Source organism: Solenopsis invicta, chromosome 16 (genome assembly GCF_016802725.1).
Source record: "Solenopsis invicta isolate M01_SB chromosome 16, UNIL_Sinv_3.0, whole genome shotgun sequence".
In the NCBI taxonomy this organism is placed as follows: Eukaryota; Metazoa; Arthropoda; class Insecta; order Hymenoptera; family Formicidae; genus Solenopsis; species Solenopsis invicta.
The window spans coordinates 16803473-16828689 of record NC_052679.1 but is presented as its reverse complement, the minus strand read 5'-3'; the positions used below and the strand labels follow the sequence as shown (position 1 = coordinate 16828689).

The 25217-nt window shown below is 38.1% G+C and overlaps 1 protein-coding gene and 1 non-coding gene across 9 annotated transcripts in view; one reads left to right on the top strand and one right to left on the bottom strand.

The window, feature by feature from the left end:
• The window catches only part of LOC105203041 (max dimerization protein 1), a 50142-nt gene that overhangs the window by 13236 nt on the left and 11689 nt on the right, over positions 1 to 25217 (bottom strand). For all 8 annotated transcript variants that reach the window (XM_026133699.2, XM_026133696.2, XM_026133694.2 and 5 more), the window contains 3 exons: positions 10637 to 10751; positions 6044 to 6353; positions 105 to 241 (listed from right to left, as the gene is read on the bottom strand). In XM_026133699.2, the coding sequence (XP_025989484.1) occupies positions 105 to 241; positions 6044 to 6353; positions 10637 to 10751 (562 nt within the window). The remainder of the gene's footprint in view (positions 1 to 104; positions 242 to 6043; positions 6354 to 10636; positions 10752 to 25217) is intronic.
• Positions 3173 to 3256, top strand: Trnal-cag. The gene has a single exon. It is a non-coding gene; the product is annotated as a tRNA-Leu (tRNA).

Here is a 25217-nt window from a genome sequence, read left to right as displayed (position 1 = left end):
ACCTGCGCTATTCCATATTGGTACGGTTTTTAGAGGTGTGTGCACCAATGCAGGATAGTGTAAGCGATAGAATTCGCTGTAAACTAATTAATCTGTATACGCACCTAAAGATTGTCCATCATCTCGGAAAGAGTCAGTCTGGAGGTGGACATCGCAACACCGCTGTCGCTACTACTCTGTACGCTACTATGATCGTCGGTGTCCGATTGATTGCTCGTATAACCAATCACGTCCACTTCATCTGCAACAGAAAGAGCGGATACCGCGCTATTATAATCTGGAAGAGAGGTCGATGACACAAAATAATCCTCGACGCGTTTACGCATCGAGTGCAACGAACAAAAATGAATAAGTAATCACTTGTGCCGGCAAAATCGAAAATCGATTTTAGCTCCGAGAGGTTAATTTTTTTGGACTTATACTGATTAATATACAATAGGCGAGACTGTTACGAAAAATTAGTGGAAATTTATGCATCGGCGTCTACCACTATTATGGCGCGCAGCTGGCTGGCGGCGCGTCTAGCATCTTCCAAGATGGCAGCCAGCTTAACATTTATCACGCGAGATTAATTAATGGCAGCGAGAAGATCGTCTTCCACGAGAGAAATCCCACCTTCCCTCTTCGCCTTTCCGGTTAAATTCTGAGCGTTTCCACCGTATTTGCTATCCCTTCATAAATCTGCCGAAGTTTCGTTTCGTTTCGTTTCCGAGCGACTCGCCAAGACCGTTTCGAAGTCGATTCCCTAAGAATTTACCCAAAGAAGTATTTGAAGAATCCGCGAGGGGGTTCAAAGAAAATAAATGATTGATTAGATAAAAAGCCTGCCATAGGCTACCGGCCATTCTAAGCTAAACTTTATTGATCTGTTGGTCATAGACTTAGTAATGTGACAATCTTCAGTGGCACGCTGAAAGCTCGTGCGAACAACGAGACATCCCGCGTGGAGCATTTTAAATAGCGCCGTATATCGAAAGCGCTCCCTCTCTCATGACGTAAGAAGACGCACCGACGCATCAACCGCACGCACTGTCTGGCCAATACTCGCGAGAGACGAGTGCCAGCAAGGACGCGCCGTTATTATGACGTCATACCGTCAGACGAAGAGATGATGGGCAACAACGGAACGAAGGAAGGGGAAGGGGGAGGGGGAGAGGGAGAAGGTGGGCAAACGAAGAACACGATAGAGAGACTGCGGGGTGTACAGTAGCCATGACACCCGCTGGAAGGCACGGCTTGAAGAAGACGAGGGGGTGTCGACCACACTTGCTAGCTATCCTCCCTCCCCTTCGCCCCATCCGCGGCGCTCTGTGAGCCGGGGGTATTTTTCCATAATCAATAACATGCCTCTATTCTCGTCACACTAAGCGAACCAGATCTGCCCTCGTCACCACCCGCCTCTCCCTTTCTCGCCCCCCCCCCCCCCACCTTTGCGTCCTCGACATCGCTAACCTGTCCAGGTGACAGTGGCGCTCAAAACAGGAGTGCAGTCCACATACGGAATGACAAACTTGTCTGGAATTGTAATATAAAATAAATCAAATAAATTTTTAAAATACAGGATATAGAATGGAAACATGAAATGTATGTTAAGATTTAAAATTTGATACAAAATTTAGTATTTGAAATATGAAATAAGAAGATATGAAATACAACATATTACAAATTCATTTTTTATTGACCACGGATATTGATTGCTGGAAGCGTGGGCGGTGAGCACGGGAGTGGCGCGATTTGAGAGGCACTGATTAAAGCGGCGGTTTTAAGGGTGGCAAGCACGAGTGGCGAGAGAAAGAGTTCATTAAAACCAACGACGTGCGCACCCTTGGCATCCCTGAATTCGTCACCTCTCGTGGAGGCCACCCACGTCCAAATGCAGCGCATAAAAAACACGCGAGACGTTTAATGCGTTTTGAACACGACCCATCTCTCCCCCCTCCCCCCGCCATCGCCGCCGCCGCGGGGATGGATTTCAATATTTTGAATGCAGCGAGTAAAAATAAGTCGTGCGTCACATTTTCCTGCTAGTTAATCATTCCTCATTATCACACGGTAACAACAAACAGTACGGTGCAGCCCTGTTGCGTGTCCGCGCCTTTATCAGGAAACAAGTGGAAAAAAAGAAGGGCGGGGACAGAGAGAGGAAGGTGGCAGATAACAATAATATCCGTCACGAGCGCAATAATTAACTCTTAGCTCGCTCGAACGAAAGTTTCAAGCGAAGACGCGGACATCTCGCGCGGAACCCAATATCGGACGCCGCAAATATCAATTACAAATCAAATCGATTCGAATTTGCATCTATCAGTTTCGATCTTAACAGCACAAGATACCGTATGAATATTCTAGAATATTCTAGATACAAATATTCTACGAATATTCGTACGTGATATCGTACGTATATCCGTATGATATCACGTGTTGTTAGGGGAATCGCATTTATATGGCAACCGAGATGACGTCTTGTTGTAAAAGATAAAGCGGGACAGGTAAACCGCTACGAACTGTACATCTCGGTCCTAAATCGCCAACTTCCGGCTTCGCTCGGCGGACGGATTATCCGAGTCTATTTATACGCGACGTCGGTCCCGATTAAGTCTCGATCGCGCGTCCCAACCCAGCTGCGACAACAAGTTCGTAACGCGCGTCGCGCGGCGCGTGGTATGGTCACCGGTCAGTATTTCTTCTACCATGCGACGTGCGTGAGAGATATGCAATCGCCGCGCGCGGCACGAAGCTGCACGGGAAAGATTTCGGACCCCAAAGAGAAAATTTTGCGGTCAATATTTCTGCGCTTGTGCGATTTACCGACGATCTACCGACGACCGTCGTGAGTACGTATATGCGCAAATAATCGACAATGTTTTATAATTTTACCACCTTCTTCTACATATGTCGAACGAGAATTCGAGTGGGTGCAAAAATCATTCAACAAATAAATAAGTGATTCGTTCAACTGGAATATCTTTCCTTCGTTATTTCCCCCAATATATTTCCCAAACTGACCAAAGTCTCGTACGACTTTTCTCTCGTACGAGTTCACCGCAACTTTCTTGCTTAAAGTCTTGGATAAAAATTTTCCATTTATTATCACACTTGTTAGATACCAAAAACAAACTTTTCTTTCAATATTCTATTATGTCTCAACCTTAGTACAGACTTGCTACGCATCGTCAGGATGGCCGAGCGGTCTAAGGCGCTGCGTTCAGGTCGCAGTCCACTTCTGTGGGCGTGGGTTCGAATCCCACTTCTGACAATTCTTTTTTTTCTTCCCCAAATAAATTAAACAGATAACCATAAATATTTCTAGATATCGTACTACTTTTCTTGCAGTTTTTCAAAGCATCGGACAATGTAAAAATTGTTAGTATTTAAAATATTACTATTATTCTTAAAATATTTTTTTTTTTAATTGTTAAAAGAAGCTTTGATTAATTAGCAACATAAATATTAGTTAATATATAACTTATATTTGCAATTACGTTATATTGCATCTTATATATGTGTTCATTTTGTTCGAGAGAAATTATAGGACAAGAACGAAAGGGTTCGTCTGAAGGATCACTTCGAGCTGAAGAGTCTGCACTACATCGGCCATGTTAGAAATGATTATCTCTACGGGAACGTCAGGTATGTTTAACTTGTCAAAGAGTCATTCTCCCCTTTCCCATTTCTCGCTCTTTGTTTGGAGATACTTCTCGTTTCTGTTTCACGTTGAATTTTGTAATACGAATCTTCTCTCTTGTTTCTTTTCTCTAGATTCTGTATCTTTAAGCGAAACTTTTGACTCTGCCTCGATCTATCAACCTTTTTCTATTCTTAACACTTTTTTAATCCACATTTAAAGAATTACGGAAAATTCTTAAATAATCCATCATCGTAAATGCAAATTTCGAGGGAGAACAAATTTTAAGCTTCAATATGTCTTGTGTGACTAATACGTAACTGCAATGTTTAGCACATCGTGCAGACGACGAGGATCCGTTACTAATGGCTGGGACAGCAAATCTTAAAGAGGGATCTTATCACGTTTGGTAATTTAGCTAAGCGCAACAATCTCACGACATTAAGGTGCACGGAGGAAATCGTCCTGAAATAATTCCGCGAGTATGTGTATACGTGTGTTTGTGTTTATGTGGAGGAGAGTACCTTATCCAGATTGCTGCAACGCAAAATACACATTCTATTTGAGTCCATAAATGTAAAGCCGGATTCACCAGAGCGAGCATATCTCATAATGGAGACATGATTACTTCGCAATCATAGCGGTAGACGTCTAAATGCACGATACTATAATACATCGAGAATATTAATATAAGGCACAACTAAAAGAAAAGCAAAATAAAACGTATTTTTTTTTTACGAGATTAACAGTCATGTATTTAATATTTAAAATAATTAGGTGGAAATAAAAAATCGTTACGATAAATTTCGCTGTTTCGCGGCAGAAAGCGCGGCAAATTCGGGGTGGCTTTCGAAAAATCGCCGGCGTGGCACACGTGACTTATGATAAGTGCTTCGCCAGAGATATTCCCGCGGGATCATCAATTTCAACGTCCAACCCCCGCGCGCACACCCCCGACGTTTTCCGATTTCCTTCGCCTTCCGCTAGCTCGACCTCTTTTTTACTCCAGAAACTCCTTTGGAAAACTCATCCACCCCCGCAAGCCGCAATATTTCATGCGGTGGCGAATGCATTTTTGCGATGCACATCGTAGTGGTGTACCCCCAATGTAGACAAAATCTAAATTTTGAAAACTTTATCTAGAAATACGATATAATCTCAAGTTGTCAGATAATTTAAAAAATTACATTAAGTTGAGATATGCCGTGTTATCTTCTTACCTGTTTGATTTTATACCGGAAATAAAAACAAAAACATTTTAAAAATTATGCTAAAAAACGAAAGAACGTATGCGAGAGCTTTGTACAATTTCTTTTTATCTTCTGAAATAAATTAAAAAGTTGCAGGATTTCGAAAAATCAATATAGATAATTATATCACACTATTGTGTGACACAATTATCGATATACGACTCTTGTATCCTTGTGTATGTGTTTGTTGTGTACATTTTGCTGTACGCCATGTTTAAATAACAACGCTTCGGGAAATTAAATACATTCACCCGTTCGACTTTACGACGTAGGTAAAGTAACCCGCGTGACTTTTATCGCGCTCGCTGCTTTCCATCTTAATTCCGACTCGTGACGATTAAGATTTAATCGACGGAATCAAGCTAGTTAAAAAAGAAGATAGCGTTACTGGTAAAAATCCCCTCTGTTTCTCTCTTTGTACGTTGAAAATTATGTATTAAAAACATGGTGAACTACACGAAAATTTTACACGGAAAAATGAGAGAATTATGTTATAAATTATTATGATTAATTGCTACGTCCGATTTAATCTCAAAGATCACGATTATTAAATTGCATACAAAGTACATTTTCACGTTTACATGAAAAAGAATATTAATGATGAAAATTAACATATAAAAGTGGCTAATAATTTTATTATAAACATGTTTTATTTATACAGCAGAATATACGTGGTCGTTTATCGACTCTATTATAACGTTCTGTTAGCATAAGATCTCATTGTTCCGAGTTCAAACAGTAGAAAATTTTTTTGTTAACCTTTTAACAAGACACGTGGATAAAAGTCAAAAGTTCAGTCACGTGGGATCCACGAGATGCTGAAATAAAAACCCTCCAGATTCAGAAGTGCAATAGTATTTTTTTCTCTTTTTATTATTGTCAGGAACACAACACTACCACTGCTTTTTTTTTTGAAAAAAATTTTGCGCTTTTAATTGCACCTGGGATTCAGAAAACCTCACGTGATTTACGAAAGGTTAAAATTCATTAGTAAAACATGGAATCGGTAGATTTTTGCACTCGCACGCTGTGAGAGACACTTCTAACTGTTACGAGAGCAAGGTAAAGAAGAAGACTGCGAGGAAATGTAAAGACGTTCCATCTCGGAAGGAACGCACCCTTTTAAGCTTAATGACAACATAACAGGTAATCTCATTGCGATACTCACCGGACTCCGAGATGGATGGGCTACCTGCAGACCTGTCCGAGTTGCTGGAACTTCCGGTCGAGCTGGTGGACGCCGTGCCCAGGGAGCACTCGGAAATACTGCGCCGCTTGGACAACATCGCCGCGGAAGCGGCGGCGGCGACGGAGCCGGTTGGCGCGCTCGTGCTGAGCCCGTGGAGGCCATGAAGCGCATGAAGGCCGTGCAGGCCGGTCTGGTTCGTCAGCTGCTCGAGTCGCCGTCTCAGGAACCTATGCTCGCGCGACAGCTGCTCCTTGTGTATGGCGTGCTTACGCTCGCGGTCCTCCAGGCTCTATAACCCAAACGATATGACATCACACACGATTATAGTGTACAGCGTAATGATAATATAGTGTAGCATATAACGGTATAATGAATATAATATTAATTGCAAACAAACGAAATTAATATATATATATTTTTAGTATCGTAAATAAACAATGACGAAAGTGCTGTTATTTGGAATCATTAATGATTTATCGTTTTGATGTTGGAATGTTGAAAAATGTATTTCTTGTGTGTAAAAAAATTTATTATTTATTTTATAATAATATATATTGATAAAATGTAGCATGCAATAGTATAATAATACATATAATATTTAAAACAATAAACAAAATTGATAATGTATATTTTTAGTATCATAAATAAACAATGAATGTGTTGTTATTTATATTCGTTAATAATTTATCGTTTTAATGATGAAAAGTCGGAAAATGCATTCGTTAAAAAATATATATATTTAACTATTTGATTAACTACATATCATCAAATATCTCTCCGTTACACTTTGTTCTGAGAGCTGCCAACATCGACGTCGGCCGATAATCGGTTTCCTTTGTATTGTATTCGGCATGCTATTTCGTAACGCAACAGCGAGCGCTTACCAAGAAGAGGCCGACCAATTCCGGTGCAAATCACCGAACAGGAAATAATCGAATGCAACTAAATGCGTTCTCTACTGCGTAGTATTTGATATGCGTCGATTTAGTGGCTGCACGAATTTTTTTTATTGCGTAAGTTTAAAATGGAAAATTCTGAATATTTTCAATTCTAAATCAGTATATATATTTTTTTAATTTCTTATTTTTCAATTTTATTTAAAAAATTAAAAAATACCAATTTTTGCCTTTTTGAATCTTGAGTTTAAATTAAGATTTTTGAGTATGTTACTTTGAAATTTTTTGGATTGGTAGTTAAAAAAAAAAGTTAATATAAAAGCAGAGATTGGCAGCTTTGACGACGGTTATGTGCGTTGCCGTAGTGAAAAATTTGGGGCGGTAAGATAGCTGAAAATCAACTTTAGGTATAGGGTGGATGGCACACTGGGGTAGAAGTAGCTTGGCGACGAAATCACCTGATCACGGATTAGGGACCCACGCGACAGGCGATATGTTTGCGTGTGCGTGTTTATGTCAGCGTGGCTGACATCGCGCTCGTAGAAAATTTCCTGGTTTCGTGCTTTCCATTTTACTCGATATGAATTTACAACGGAGATAAAACGGGGCTAAGAAAAGCGTCAGGCGAAGCGTACCTCGCCGTAAAGCCAATCGACCGACTTCAGAAGTGAGACTCGGTTCACTCTTACCATTTACATTGCCGGTCGATGCTGGCTCGCAATATAATCGGCATAAAAATTGCGACGTTTTGCGTCGCGTATTAATGTTGATGGACAACATTTTCAATCTCGACATAAAATTCTTTAACGTAAAACGGTTTTTGTATACATAGTGATAAAACATATAGATAAAAAAGGTACTGTAGCGACATAAAAAAAAACCAATGTCAAAGTCGTGAAAAATGTTACAGTAAGAAAAATGTCTAAGATAACATATTACTTTACAATAATGTAAGCCAAGCGAGTTCTCTCGATTCAATATTACTTCCAACAATTTTTCTACAAAAGTTGAAAATACTTATTTTAAATATTTTTTACACTTGAGCTTAAATAAGTAAACAGTTATATCCAGTAAAAATTTAAAAACTGCCAGGACAACTTGTACTTTTGATCATAAATAAAAAAAAGTTTCAAGTCGGCCTGTTCTTCATAGCTTTTTATTATCACGTACATAGGCAAATGTAAGGGGATAGGGCGAGAAAAAAAAAGCGTAGAATAATTAGCGACGGAAAGGTCTACCGAAGTGTGAAAAGAATCACGAAGGCCAGGCGAAACAGAAAGGAAGAAGTTCAAAGGCGGACAAATGAAGACTTACACGCCGCCAACCTCGCAAAATACGAATCGTTTCGACCCTCCACCTCTGTCTCATTCCTTCCTCCACATCTTACTTTCTCGAGGGGGTGTAAACCACCACTATAGAAACGACACTTTCATGTCTCTCGGTCTCTCCGCCACCTTCTCTTAACTACCATCTATCCTCTTTTCAACCCGCTCTCTTTACTCTTTCATACTTCACCTTTCGCTTTATGGAATTTCCTGACTCCGCCGTCGTAATTAATCAACCCTATTGTCGTTGCCGAATCAATTAAAAAGTTGCGTGTAAAATAATAAATTGTTGAATATCAAGAAAGAGAGAGAGAAAAGGTTTCATTCAGATTTGTAGAGACGACTGATGTAAAGTAAATATATAAATGATAATCAAAACGTATATCGCATTAAAATCATTCTTTTACAGTGGCGCCTCACTATTTCCCGGTATATGATCTTTATTGCGCTTGCAGATGCCCTCTTAAACTACGCGTAGCAGCTTTCCTCGTCAAATGGCGGACGGACGAACATTTTTCTCCTACCTAACGCAGGCACATAATATACACAGGTGCCCGCAGGTCAGATTGATGTACACGTTGAGTCTCCCACGCGGACTATGTATACACGAATGAACGGTGGATACGCACTGCTGCTTGCCATTCTATAGGGTGCCCCGAGAACAAGCGTTTGGATCTTAATGAAGAAATTACATTAATAAAACAATACGTCTTGATTACATATTTATTACGAAACGATTCTCATCATTTTTTTTTTCGATACTTTTAGATAATCTTTAGATTATTTCTTTCTCATATCTCTTTAACCTTTATTCTTGTTGGATTTATCGCATAATTAGCGAAAAATATTTTAATTTAAAATAATTCTCGCGTTCATTTGCTGTCAAGATACTTTTCAACCTGAAAGAATTTTAAGACTTGAAAAAAATTTGTATCTATTATAAAAATACTTTCGCGTCATATTTTTTTTTCTTTTATATACCAAGAAAAAATTTCAAAGAGAAGATTATATGTCTCGAGAAAAGTGACAAAACAAATGGTGAGGAAGTTATGCTCCGAGTTTAAGTACACCACGAGAATGCATATCCGAGACATAAAGCGCGAGAATGGTTGAATATTTTAAGTACTTTTCACCAGGACAATTTGTTGACGGTAACAAAGAGCACGCGACTTCGTCACCTGTTCGAATCGCTGCGCTTCTATTCGCGTCACCCAGTAGACTGCGTGGAAAACTCAGACACGCATACACGCGCACGCTTGCTCAGTACGCACGCCATTGTCCCTGGCAGTCTGTAATTTACTAACTACGCATCTATTGTGCATCGCCACTCCGTTTGCTGCAACACCTTGCTCTGCCTTTCTCTACACCGTGCAGCCCTTTCCTCCGCCCATTTGTCCCTTCTGAGCCTATTCCAACCGGGAAACAATGTTTCTAATGCGCTTCCTGCTTATATCACAAATTCCAAGTTCTACCTCTCTTTCTCTCTTTACTTCTTCAGAGTAATATGTATTCACAGATGACAAGCTCTTGTACGACAAGCTTTAAATCTCAGAATAGATGATTACTAGCTGCCGAAAAAGGCAAAGGAATAATCCGTCTTCTTTGAGAATTTTCTCTCGTCTCTTATAATAATTATATTTATCATATGAAAGTGGTACCCCTTTGATCTATTGTATCTTTGTGTTATCCATGTAAAATTATCTATTAAATATTTATTAAAATATAATTTGCAATTTGACTACCAAAGTGCTTTATAGCTTACAATTTTAATAACAAAGAGAACTGTGCTGCTATGAAAGAAAATCATTCATTGTTTGAATATATACAAAGTAGTGTTAAGAGTTTTCTTAGTCTCATAAAGTATTGCACATATATTCTTGAATTGTCTATATTGTTAAGTAGTTATCTAAAAAAAATTGTTAAAAATTTAACGCGGCCAATCTTAAATAATAACCTATAATTTATATAATTAAAGAGAGAGAATGTAGTGTACCTTGAAAAAGGTAGAATAAAGATAAAGTAAAGATAAAGATCAAGGTTTTAAAAAAGTTTTAAAAAAGATATAAAGAAATTTTATTTAATTTCTCTTTTTTGTTAAGATTTAATTTGCAATAGTGAATTGCACTTATATTATTTTAGTTTATTCAAGTTAATGTTCATATACTTTATATAATGTAAAGTAACGTTAGCAAAATTATAAATATGTGCGCATATCTTAATATTTTCTTTTGAAACACATTTTTCACATACAATACTTTGATATCAGAGATACATTATAGATACCAGAATGTTTTCTAATGTTGTTCTCCTAATTATTCGCCTTCGGTTTTTTATTTGATTAATCTACTCACCTTGATAAAACGCTTGGCCTTGGTCAGAAGGCCCAACGTGGTGTGCCTCGAGGTTTCAGGCCCAAGTGGCACTAGCAGCTTCAGCTTTTCGAGACAAGTTCTAAGGTGAGCTCTCCTGCAACAAAAAAAAAAGGGAGCGCTATCGTGACCAATTGTAACATCTCTTATTGCTTTTTGCGTATTAAAAGATTACTCTTATTGACGCTAAGATTGAACTGTACTATCGTACATTATCCTATCAGCCAATCATTACATTATATAAAAATAATTCCCTTAAAACGATATTTTAATTATCACGTAAAAGTGGCCTGAAGAAATGTCTATTTTCGGCGACACGCATAGTCGTGATGATGCGTGCATACTGCATGTGCCGAACACGTGTCATTAGTGGCATTTAATTATAAGTTTACGGCCACTTTATAGTCACTATCCTGGATAATAAAGAGAACGGAGATAATGGAAGAACGAGATCGTAGAAATTTTGAATTAAAGTGGATTTCACACGAGACTGACGTGTCAAAACAGGGGAAGAAGATAAAGGAAAATTTAGAAAATGACGAAGGGGAAAATTTGTCACTTCCGAAAACGGATAGTTGAGTCAATTTTTTTTTTGTCGCCACATCTGGGATATCTCGTCGGGAAAAGATTTTCTTCTCGTGATTTATGTGAACAGAGCTTAACTGAACCCTTCCAGAAACAGGATGACGCGTTTGCACGTACATTTTACGAGAAACAATAAGCCCGCTCTGGCTTAATGACGTCATCAAACGGTATTATGTCCCGCGAGCTGCGGAGTGGACGTGTTTCAGCCGTAAATAGACGCGTTTCTGTCTACATGCCCTTATGTCTATGTTCCGTCTAGGTATATACTCGACGTATGTACAAACTGTACGGAGTATATCTGTAACGTCAATTATACTTTCATCATCATCATCATCGTTTTTTAGTCAATTTGCCTTCGATGAAAATATTAAGATCAATTATCATTAAAATTCGGTTAAAATATTTTCAGATCAATGACAATGAAGCTTATTCTTGTAATTAAAATAAAAATTTAAAATTAAACACATTTGAATTCTAAAACAAATGAGTAGTTCTCGATCTTGCACTTTCATTGGGAGAATCTAAGAAATTAAAATACAAAAGAATATTTTAGCCCGCAAAATGATTCTCCAAGAACAATGCGCGGTTCCTATATCGTTCCGGATCGGCAGCAACATTTTTGTCGCGACAGAGAAACCGAGGAGAGAAGCGGAGAGGAACGATCCTTCAATCAATGGCAGCGTGTGACAGCGGCATTATGAAATTCCTTTACCGGTGAGGGTTACCCTGATGAATAAATACTTCGCGCGGAATTCCCGCGCGTCAGAGTCATTGGGGTAGTTCGGCAAAGACGCGGTTACATCGGCAGTCCCCGCGGATCGGGGGTACGTACGCGGGAGATTGCCCTCAAAGGGAGAATGCTTTGGGACGCAACGAGCGGCAACAGTCGAATATTAGTCGATAATTCGCTCGCGGAGTCGTCGAGCGAAAAGGGAGGCCGGAGAACGCACAGCGATTCGTCCCTCCGTTTGTCTCTCATTTTCCATTCCACGCGATTACAAGACATCTGATATTCTCCTCTTTTAATAAATTAACGAGGATTTCGGTATACGGCGAAATTTAAACAATTGCGCCCTATCTAGCGGCGAAATGGAACCGGCTGCGCTTGATGCGACTTGTATAAAGCGCGAACGACGTTGCGTAGCCAAGCCTGGCGGGAGCAATGGCCGGCCATGAGTTAGATCGCTTTAACAGCCGCCTGTAAACAGCCTCGTAACTTTACTTCTCCTCCCGCTCCGATATCTTTCTCTCCCCACCTCCCCCGTGGCCTTTCCTCTGTCTATCCGTCCATCCCACTACATTGCATCTGCTGCATCACCACCCCCTTATTGCATATTCGTCTCTCGTCTTCTATCACTCTTTATCCTCGTTCTCTTTCTCTCTCTCTCTCTCTCTCTCTCTCTCTCTCTCTCTCTCTCTCTCTCTCTCTCTCTCTCTCTCTCTCTCTCTCTCTCTCTCTCTCTTCTCTCCCCCTCCTCTCTCTTTCTCTTTTCCATTCTATTTTTATCTCCACCTTGCTCTATTGCACAATTAATTATCAATGCTAGAATTTCTGTATAATTATGCTACCGTGTTGATTTAAATTACATTGTATCTACACAATACCATTTATTGCGACATTGAATCGTGTGAACGTATCTATTACTCTAGGACTCTTGTATAATTTACTAATCTTTATTAACCCAAGCGGCTTCATCGTATTAACAATCAATTTGTTTTTATTTGTCGTATAATTACATGCTAATTAATTTTTAATTCTCTAATTTAATCTTCTCATCTATAATGGCACATTTATTGATCCTACATGGTACATAATTAATATAGCGGCTTAAACTGAAGATAATAACTTGCCACTAGTTTTGTATTTAAAAAATGTATCGATTCCAAACAGAAGATCAAAAATGAAAAGCTTTTTAACCGATCTAAGATACTGCAAAAAGATATCGAAAATACTCAATAATTTTGGATATACTGAAACAATCAAAATTAATTATTTTTTTTTTAAATAAAGCAAACGCGAATTTATTGTTCGCAAAATAAAATTAAAAAGTATCCAAAAACGTTTCCCAACGCGCAAGCAACGCTGTACAAGCAAATTGTAAAATACAATTAATTGTGCTCCATTATTCATTACCCGTTACTGTAGGGACGAATTAAAGCCAAATTTCCAATTTCTCCATTAACTCCAATTTCCGATAGACTTTACATCAATCGGTTAATTCCGAACGGTTATTTATTCAATAACTATTAATCGACGGAATTTTCTCAATTTAAACTTTCTTTTTTGGTAAAATCAGTATCCTTGATTAATCGGGCATTAAGCCCGAAGAAAGGGGCGGCCATTCAGGGAGATCGAGCTTTCGTTTGAGAGGAGGGAGGAGGGGGGGCGGATTCGGGATAGTTTAGCAATTCATTAGGACGGACACTCGAGAGTCGAGACTTAGGCGAACTTGGACTTCCTTCAACTGGCGTTCGCTCTATGGAGAGATCGGACATAGAGCGAGAGATATGGGTGAGGGAGGGGGAGGGAAAGAAAGAGAGAGAGGAGAGTAGAGGCATTACTGCAAAATACCGTTTGTAGACACAAGCGAAATGGGTCTGGCTTAATTAAACTGTATGCAGCTCCCAAAACGGGATTCCATTTAAAGTTGAGCTCTGCTTCAGATCTCCACAAGCTCCTTTTCGCGAAAGAGGCCTTTTCCCATCTCTCATCTTTGACCCTCAGTCAATCGCGCGGGACTATAATAATTCCAAACGTACTAAACTTAACGCAAGATAAATAGGAATGTTTGTAACAAAATGATAATTTCTGTTCATTTTAATGCTGCATGAAAAACGTGCTCAATAAAATAGATTATTATTATATAAAATATAATCTCGGTTTCAACACACTCTTATAGAGTCGTCTGATAATCAGAATGTTACACAGACAAAAATTATATGGATAATAAAGTATTTTAAAAGTATTTTTAGAGGATAAATTTTTCGATAAAACTGTACCAAATTTCTTCGTGTACGCAAATATATCTGTTTCTTTATTTTCGAAATGTTAAACAGATAACTTTGTTTACACGAAGGAATTTTGTATATTTATAAAAAAATATTTTTATTATTCAATAATAATTTTCAGGAGTTGAGAGGAAAAAATATCAGACAGAAAATAACAACATTTTCAAACTAGAAAAAGCAAAATTTTGTAACTGTTATTATCAAAACAATCGTATTGTGCTCTTTAGACGGCTATTATAAAATATTGAAATAAAAATACATTATGCTGAAATTTGAAGTTATCAAATTCTTTAAAGAAGATTCAATTATATAATAGTATAAGATTATCGTGGTTTCATATAATAAGCAAGAATATCATTTTTTGTTAATATGTATATGAAACATATGATAGTTAAATAGAATATAATTTAATTGTTAGTTTTAACTTGATACTCTAATATTTGATTTTTCTGTGTACATATCATAAAGCGACATGATCTTTTTACAAAAATATTTCAACTTTCACAAAACATTTGCCATTTTTTAAAATAATTTTTTTTTTATGTGAAGAAAATTGAGATTTTACCATTTCATTAATCGGAACATTACTATATATGTTACAAAAATATTTCATAATGCATGTATAAGTTTCATACCAAGATGACATTAGAAAGTGAGAAAAACGAATTAGCGTACACAATTTCGGTGTGAAAAATTATATCTTATTATAAATTGTATGGAACACCCGGTACAGTTGAATACGCGCTCACGCGAGTATTCATCGGCACGTGTAGATGCATACAGACAGCTGTGTAATGCTGTTTCGCTTAATTAAGCTGTTTCGAGTTATGTCGAAATCCTTAGTGAACGACAAAGGCGAGTCCGCACGTGCTATCATTAGGACTTCTCCCCAATTCGGAGTAGCAAATCCTGAGACCAGCTCGATCGTGTGCCCGAGGGATTTAGAGGTAAATGCGTGTCCTCTCCTCGGTATTGGGAAACGTGCTTTATCCGTTTGCTGTGCATTTGCAAAAAAAAATCCGATACTAAAAATTCACGCGTGATTGTGTAGAACACTCTCTAGTTCTGCTACATTGAGCTAATTCCGCACTAGGCAGCATTACGCCTACGGAACAAGGATAAAAAAAAGAGAATTAAAAAAAAATCACTTATACTCAAACAGAAGCGCTGGCCGATTGCCATCTTATTTTTAAAGTCGATGGCACAGAAGAGCGATATTCTTCTGCTCCCTCCCACGCTCGTAGCATCCCCTTTCTCTCTGTATCCGCGGTTCCAGATCACATCTCCCCCCGGCAACTTGATCTTGACCTTTCGAACCCGCACGTGATTACGCTAGCTATTTCTCCTCGCGTACCTCTTCTCTCCCTCATGTTTTCTTTCTCGTCCCCTTCTTCTTCTTCTTCTTCCCTACATTTGTTTGCTTCGCTACTTTGTTTTATATCTTCTTCATCTCTATGTAAAAGTTACTCGGAATGTAAGCAGAATTAATTTTCCGCCAGAATTATTCTGCTGACCCTAACGGTACTTTTCCGTGCTGTAAAAATTTCAATTTAATTTCTCATGCATTACATATTCATATTCCTGCTTTTTAAGTTTTCCGCCTCCGGAAAGCTTCGAATTGAGAAAAAAAAAAACCGAGCATTGGCTGACGAGTCGTTTCCCTTTTTTCGAGAGCGAGGTTAAACCTTCGTTGATCATAAAATTTTGGAGAGTCTCGCTCAGGAAGTTCTCCTCTTCTCCCTTCGCCCTCGCGCTATCTCAATAAAACTTTCATCGTGCTTTAAAGTCCCGTTTAGGTTCCGTCGAAGGGACGGCAAACCGGAAAACTTCACGGCCATCTTTCTCTCGGCGACATATTCCAAATATAGTTCAACCCTTTGACCTTCGTAATACATTTCTTTAAAATTTCAAACGCCGTAAAGGCGAGCACAAGCGCGCAGTTTAAAAAAAAAAATAATATGACACTTTTTTGAAAAGCAAGAATTAACTTGGCGGTTCGCAATGTGCGCCATTCTATGAGAGAAGCGTGTGTGTTTGTGTAACGAGAAGTATCCGAATTTTGAAACGAACGACAACGCTCATCCGCTTTATTCACATTCGTTGCGCAGTCACACGATTTCTCGCCGATGATAAAATCGCGCGGTTATCACCGGGATCCTTCATGACTTATTCAACGCATGACTCGAGCGTAAAGCTTTTCCCGTCTCCCACCCCGCCGATGTAACCATTCTCGTATTCCCGTACCCTCGATCCAAGATCTTTCTCTCCTTAATACGGCGCAGAATAAGTGGTGACAGAAATACACGTAAATCCCGGAATGTCTTCGCATTAGATTAGTCCAGGAGTGGAGAAGGAAGTCAACGCTGCTTTAAAATAATTCCTATCCGTCGAAAATATCACCTTCAGGTTTTACACGCGCGAATTTTCCAAAGTAGGAAGCAATTTCTGTTTTTGAAGACGGAACTATTCGAAAGTAAAGTAAATATTTAAAACAAAACTGATTTAAAAAAAAAAAGGAACGTTAAACAATTTGCGTCAGCTTAACAAGAAATATTTTATAAAAGTTTAACAATAGAACATATAAACCGCAGTGATAAAATCGTAATGAAAAGCTCAATAAAAAGTATGACTCATATCTATGGACAATTTTCTGCCGGCTTGAGTCAGGTCAGGTAAGAGGGACAAAAGTGCACGACCACGAGTTACGATTACGATACTGTACGCCGCGATTAGACCGATTAGAACGTCGAGAATATTATCTGTTATTATAGACACAAAGAGAGGGCTTCATATCGCTTTCTCGATTTCTCTCTTAGCGCTTCTTAAACTGAGAGAAAAAATTTTTTTAAATAAAAAAAATATACGTTTTCTTAAAACCGTACATTTCGATGCAAGCATTTGTTCTGTTTAAGTAAAAATATTTAAGTAAATAGACATATTATCTTGAATATATAATTTTACATTTTTACATTTTTTTACATTTAAATGATGATTTTTACCAATAAATAAATAAACTTAATTGTTTTCTTAGATTAAAAAAAAATCTGACTATCTTGAATATAAAAATAGTCTATACAGTAAATATTTTCTACAGAATTGCAAGAAAAAAATTACTCGAATAAAAATTATTTCATTTTATTTACATAAATATTTCAATTAAGAAATTTTTAACTTGACTGCAAGTAGGTTATTAATTCTTTTGTATCAAGTTTTTTATTGGACGACATTTTTTCTCTTCAGTGTAAATTTGTTTCTAAGCATACGAGTACCGATGTCCGAAAGCAGACGGAAAGAACGGTATGGTACGAAAGCTAATGGAGGCATTAGAAGCCGAGTGCATCGTTGCTGCGAAATTGCTCGGCGACAACGAATTTGTCACACCTTGCATTTTTTTTTCTCCCGCTTTTGCGCGTACGCGCTTCTGGATAAACACCCGTAACCTAAGTTAACCTCTCACCGAGCACGTACTGTGCTCTTTTCTGGAACGATACAGTTACTCGCTAGAGCACGTCCGACCGTTAGCCAGGCTCCGATAATCGCGTGTAGCCTGTAGTCTATAGGTCGAAGCAGGTCGAATGTAGCATTCGTTGCAGTTGAAAAATCACTACGACGAACATTTCGACCGTTTCACCCTTCTTTCATTCTTCCGTTGTACAATTTTTAAGGGATTTTTCTTCGCCACGCGAAAGCATCTTCGCGTGCCTAGAAATGACGTAATTATAAGGAAAAAAAGAGCTATTTATAGCGTCGCTCTATGACGTTCTGTTATCTCAGTTTCTTAAAATTCCTACGCACAGACGTAGACAGAACGCGCGCCGTTACCTTTCGAAAATTTCCCTTCGATTCCAAAAATAATTTTAGCATTAGTTCGAAGTCAGACCATCGCAAGGCGAATTATAAGATACAGAAAGCGAATAATGTCGAATCGACACGCGGCTTAACCTTTGGGTTGCTGACGATTTCACAAATCGAGGGGGTCCCAACCGTCTAACAAACACGAATGTGCGAGAACACCGCTTTGGTTCACTTTCACCTGCGCGGGTTCGATGCACTCGCGACGCAATTGCAATGGCACGATATACACATCACGTTGAGTTACGTCCGACGGAATAGAAATTGGAATTGTACGATCGTCTCCAAAAAAAAAACCCCTTTCAAATATGCGCAGATTACGTGTCGTATAAATCAGATTACCGACGACGAAAAAAAGAGTAAAAAATACAGAATATTTTTATCGATCGAAAAAAAAATGAGTAAAAAAAAGAAGAATATTCTTATTGATCGCAAAGTTTCAGAGAAAAATAATTTGGATCCAAATAAACAAATTTTGTACGTGTAAAGTATACCATTTATATTCAAAATCTTATCCTATATTGTACATTGAACACTGTTGTAATTAATTCTAGTAGTCAAATTTTGTGATATTTATTTATCCTTTCACGAGGAACCATTCGACTACACTTTGATTTGTATATCTTTGCGGTTTCCTTCAAATTTGAATTTCAAATTAATAGGTCAAATCAATATTTTATGATAAAAAAAAAAAATGTGAATTATCAGCGCGCAATCGGACAAACTTGAGCCACAAATTAAATAAAGAATTGTTCCACCGTTACCAGATTCGATCTTGAAGTTCGCATTGTTTAAACACCGGAAAATTCCGAGCGAAGGTTTGACGGACGTCGTGAAATCTGGGGACAGAGGAGAGAAAAAAAAGGGAGGGAGGGCATCACGAAAGGTTACGACGTGCGGCACGATCTCGCGGAAAGGAAAGAAAGAAGAAAAGGAAAAAAGAAGTGGTAGAGGCCGACACTCCGCTCGGATACCAGTTGGCACAATCTATTAGAAGCGATCTTTGCTAGACACGACCTACACAATCGCCGCGCGCCGAGGAGAAAAAAAGAAGAAAAAGAATTGCCATCCCAAATGCCGAGAATCCACACCGGAACAAGGACGAAAACAAATAGAAGATCCGCGGACGTTGACCTTTTCATAACGTAACAGCATTTGTAACGTCTCAAATTTATTTTTGGAATTGGAAACGTCTTTAAATAAATGAACTAAATTCATATCGGAAACTTCATAGTTTTTTTTAAATTTTTAGAAATAAAAATTAAAAAAAAAACTGCTGCATTAAATTTTAAAATGTTATCGTTTAATCTACGCGAAAAGAATGGTTTTACTAAAGTATCTAAAAATTTAATTAAATACAAGACTATTAAATAATTTTATTGAAATTAAAATAATTGTGAAGAACATAATGCGCAATGCTGCACAAAGTTTTTGACATTCTAACGATCAGTTTGAATATACAATTATAGTGATGGTCTAACAAAATTATTTTCAAATCTGTATCCAGTTAATTTTAGATATTTTAGGAAAAAAACAGAAAGATTTATACAATATCTTCACTGAAAAACAGAAAGATTTATACAATATCTTCACTAAAATATAAGTTTATAAAAATTTATAAATCAAATTAATTCTAAATTTATAATTATAGAAAAAAAGATAAAATATAAATTAAATATATACTTGGGTTAGCTTAAATATATGCTAACAAATAATTTCCTAATTATTGCAATCAGTGCACATTACTAGAATTTCTTAGAGAAGCTACTAAAATTATTTACAAGAGACTGTTTCTTAAGGATGCGATTCACACCGTAACGTGTTTCCTTCCAATTTCCCCCCTGTATTTCTTCCATAAGAACCCCTTTCTAAAGCGAATCCACGGACAAGTCGTGATCTCAACGTTCCTGCTGGCTTCGCAGGACTTGATCGTTAAAGGAAGAGAGCAGGACAGCAGGGGAGGAAGGAAGGAGGAATCCCTAAAGTGCACCTCCGCTCTAAATCCTGAGACTCCTGCCCCATAGAATTAGGTGGAGGTCCTTCAACACGGTAGAAGCTGGGTTTCCTTCCTGAAGGTCCAATCCCTTTCAGCGATAGGGGTATATCCCCGAGGACAACGTTGTTCGCATTGCGGTGAAGAGGGAGCGGGATGATAAGGAGAAGATGGAGGATAAGGGGAAAAGGGATCTCCCAATAGCTGATCCCGAATGTCCCTAACGAGCACAATAGGTCAGGTATTGCGCAAGCTTTCGCTGACTCGACTCTCGCACCTCTTGAAAGCTATTCATCCGCAATAAAAAGTGCGCAAAACGAGTTATATGATCCGATCGTCTCGTCTGAAATACGATTATTTAAGTATCGGATTGACTGGGCATAAAAAAAAAGTATTTCGTATCATATGGCATCTCTCTCAATCTGAGAAACTGAGTGAATGAGTGAGTGAGTGAGAAAGTCAACGCGCTAAAAGCAAAACAGAGCAACGAAAAAGAAACGTCAAATGCATAAAAGAAAAAGACCGTTCTTTCGTTGCACGACCGTGCATCGCCTTATCTCTCCTTTTCGACGCATCTGGATAACAGATTCATAACAAATATAATTTTTATCGTTTTTTTCCTCGTTCAGAATGACTCATGTATATTGGAAAAATTCGTGGGTCGTGCCTCCTCGGGGCGGGACACCCGGTATGCACGGCAAGCGAATGTTCGATTTCCCTTCATCGTGTCCTCACTTCCGGATGGAAATGGAAGCGAGGTCGATCGAATTGGTTCTCGTGCAGGGAATCAGTACGAGGAACTATTCCGGAATCGCGCACGGCTCGGACGACCTCCACCTTGAAATCAGAGGCGCGATTCGCTTATCGGATCTTGGCTGCGTCTGATCGATGATAAGCGCTGAATTATACGATAATTGCACCAGAACATCGTGATGACTGCTTGAAACGATATCTTATTTGTCGCTTCTGTTTACCCCAAGTTCGATTGAAATAATAAAAGATACATTGTTTGTATCTTACAGTTTGCTCACTGTGTCCAGGAAGATAAAACGGAAAATTAAAGTAAGATATAACTCGGTAAACAACGAGCAAGCAGAATTACAGGATCATTATAAATATTCAACGGAAACTTTGCTAAAGCTGGGGTGAACATGGGGCGGCGTGAGGTGTTGCTAAAGTGTTGCTGATATTTTGAGCGTACAATACTTCAAGTAATTTATATGTAAAATTAGCATGGATATTAAGTGCAAAATGCACAGAGTACGCTGCCCAACTTGCAATTGTAATTTTTCACGATTCTCCATTTGTAACCAGTTTAAAGAACCGGTGCTAGAAAATTAGTTGGTTATCATACATGACTACTATGCAATTTTTAACCTTGAATTTTTTTTATAAACAAGCTTTAAATCGATTTTTGTTAAAGTCCACACGGAATTAAATAATATCATTTTTTCGTCTATTTTTTTATCTTGACATCTAATTCATAAAAACTTTTTTATAGTTGCTAATCATTAGAAATTGTTGATTTTTGTTAAATTAATGTGTTAAAATTGTAATTTAAAAAGCAAAAAATCTTAAAAAAAAAAGATTACATCTTGGGTTTATATCAAAAAGTATTTTAAATTGGTAAAATTACAAGAATTCGTACATGAAAAACGAATCGATTCGGGACACCTCATCCAGTTCTTAAGGTATAATTAACGTTATATTGTAATCTAGCCATTTTACCAATGCCTTTCTTTCTTGTAACCCTCACATTCCTCCCCTTCCCTCTGCTCGACCACTAAACCGACCTCCAATCACCCTCCAAACCGTCACAATGTAACTCCGGGTTCCTCGAAAATTACGGGAAACCAATCAGCGTGGAAATGTACTCCCGTCGATTTTCGCGGTCCCTCGCAGACTTTCCCTCAATTCAATTTGAATTACGTCCAACAGGTATGCACCTGAGTAGTATAATTGCTGTCATAATTGTCTTGCTTTCACGGGGATCGACCTTTTTCAGAAGCAAAAATCTGGCAAATCTGACTCCCCCATTAAACTTGCATAAACTTCTGCAAACAAGAGTTACAGATGTACCGTATATGAAACAATATATTTCGAAAATTTCAGTTTCATATCATGCTTCATAAATATCTTTTGTATACAATAAAATATCAAATATCATGTCGAAGTAATATTTCCGTTAAAAAAAAAAAAATTATACGCTTTCAATTTTGACAAAACGTTTCAGTTACGGTAAATTTGTGGAAAGGCAAAATATTGAAAAACTCGTACATTTCTCTATAAATTTGAAGTCGCGCCGAGGGAAAGCGTACAAGACGGCAAGGTGCACATGACGAAAATTCAACGCGATGCGAGAACTCTCCGGTCGTGACAGGAAGCGATCTCTTCCGAGTACAGCAGGAAGTTGTCGAAGTAGTTGGAGTGAAATAAAAAATGGGTAATTAAAATACGTGCACTACACGCCAGTTCTCGCCTCGCGTATCTACTTACAGCTAGTCCAGACACGATACCAACATTAAGTCGTACGGACGTAAGAACCGAGCGAATTTGATTTTCAGCGAGATAATCAACGGCTTTAACTGTTCAGAGAAATCTCAAAAAAAAAAAAAGAAAATCGACATTTTTAAATCGCATTAAAATAGTTTTCATTATATAACACATCTTATTCCTAATATTCTTTATATCTAAATATTGTAACAGAAATAAAAAAATGTCTTATTGGATTCATGTACTTTGTATAGACGTATGAAACTTTAAACTTTAATCTATCAAAACAGAAGAAGAAGAGAGAGAGAGAGAGAGAGAGAGAGAGAGAGAGAGAAACGAAGATAAACAACCTGATTTCTCAATATCGATCTAAAAATCTAGATACGACAAACGCTTGAAAGAAACGTTTCGATAAACAACACGTAGTAAACGATTATTCTTTCCAATATGCGTTACTGTTTAATGCGCAAAAACACTACATCGAAACGTCGATTGAACTTGAGAGCATCTCGCATCGCTAATCAAGATTGTCAAATTTTTAATTCGCGCGACTGTCCACCGTCAATATACAGCACCAGCCGAATATTTACACGTGTAATTGTAATGTTATTATATCGTACACAAGTAAAATATGAACAGGAATGAGTAAGCAGGAATGAGAATCACTGTTCAGGGCTCAAGGTGAACGAGCTTCGAAGTGGCAATGGTGAACTGCGGAGAGACGTCGAGACAAGCGAAGGGTCCGTGGGCCCTAATGCTCTCGCGTCGTTCTTACATGAATAGCACGTGAAACACTTCTACACTCTCAATTTTCCTTACTACCTCGGCTACACCGAGGTCGAGTCAAACTTATTTGCGTAGGAGTTTATGATAAATCAAAGTTCCAAGGAAACAATGTATACGATAAAACACACAGTCAGAGACAAAAATTTTCAATGTGAGAAGTAAAATCAAGAAATAAATTCAATTTTATAATCCGGATGAAGGAACCGTACACTAGTACGTCAATATTTATTTTTACACGTCAATTTGTCGAAATTGCAGAGTGCATTTATACAAATTTTGTATAGGTTTGTTATAAATTTAGAAAGTCGTAAAAATCTCATAGAAACTGAGGTACATTTTACGCGAAAGAATCACGTCGCTTTAAGGTGATTTGTATACGACACTTGGTGACGTTTATTTTACGAGAGCGTATCGCGAAACTATCGGAATCTGACGTTCCATATGCAACGATTCGACGCTTGTAACCAAGGTCGGTCGATGCTCTAAACAACGTCGAGCATCTCTCCCGGTCTCCCTAACGCTAGAGAATGAAAGGAGGTGCACAGGGTGCACGCTCCGCCGAGTCGTCCTTGACCCCGAAGTCAACCCGCATCCTGCTCCGTGCATCTCGCGAAGGATATATCCCGCATCTGCGTATCAATTTTGATTAAATTATTCTGCTTCCATCCCCCTTTTATTCTCGAAAGCGTATGCTCGGTCCCTAACGAAATCTCTACCACCCCCCCCCCCTCCTTGTCCCTCGAAAGATGAGACGTTGGCTATTCGCTTGACACTACCGGCTTCGGAGATAATCAATAAACTTGCACATGTTAACTGTGTTGAATTTTTTAGCACTTTAAACCCAACGCACATAAATAACGCGAACGTTTATCGACTTGAACCTTTGCCCTGCAACAACTTGCAACTGAGCAGCATCCGATACGATAGAATTTCTTTAAACAATCGACCCGCCTATTTGTGCATCGAGGTCTTTATTTAACATCCTTTCTCATCTCTTCTCCCCTTCCTCGAGCTTCGCATGAAAAATAATGCAAATTTATTTAAGTGCTTTATACATATCTTTAAATGTTCACAATTTACGTAAGTAGCTGTTTTTATCCGTTTTTAAATTAAGATATTAATTTTTAATCGATATTATGAAAAAGCGCGTAAATTTTTTAAAAATGAAAAACCATTTGAAATCAATAATCTTAATGTATTATCTTTTAATTTTAATTATATCAATTATATAGTTTTAAATAATTCACTGATAATTATACTAATAGTCAATAATTTGTCTATAACTATAATTTTATCAATTTATAAAATTTTATCGACTTTTCATTTATATATGTTATTAATATACGCGCGCGATTAAATAAATACATATTTATAAATTTGTATTATTATTAATAAATTCATTAATTAAAAAACAAGGAAATATATACAGTCCCTCCTTCCGCATCCTCGTAATCTATACAGAGATCATAAAGGGGTTAAGCTAACTAGTCGAGAAAGGTTCAGGTGAAAATTAACAAAAACCGTAGGAAGACTCGCGGGGAGCCAAATCGGAAGTTGGCTATCTCGCGGCGGCACAAAGGATGGCACTTAAAAATTCAATGCATTTCAAATGGGCCAGGGATCCGTCCTCAGGCGCCGCGAACGGCGCCATTTTCGCTCATGTTGGCGCAGCCATTTGTCGAGTTTTCGTTTTTTGGCTGACCCTATGTCCTCTCCCTACACGTACGGGAAAAGCCCGCTGTTCCGTATAACTCGTATCGATGCGTACAACCGAGCGATCGCTCATTACTTTTGTTTGCCAAACGGATCGATAACACTGACAGATAACAAACACTGTTATAATAA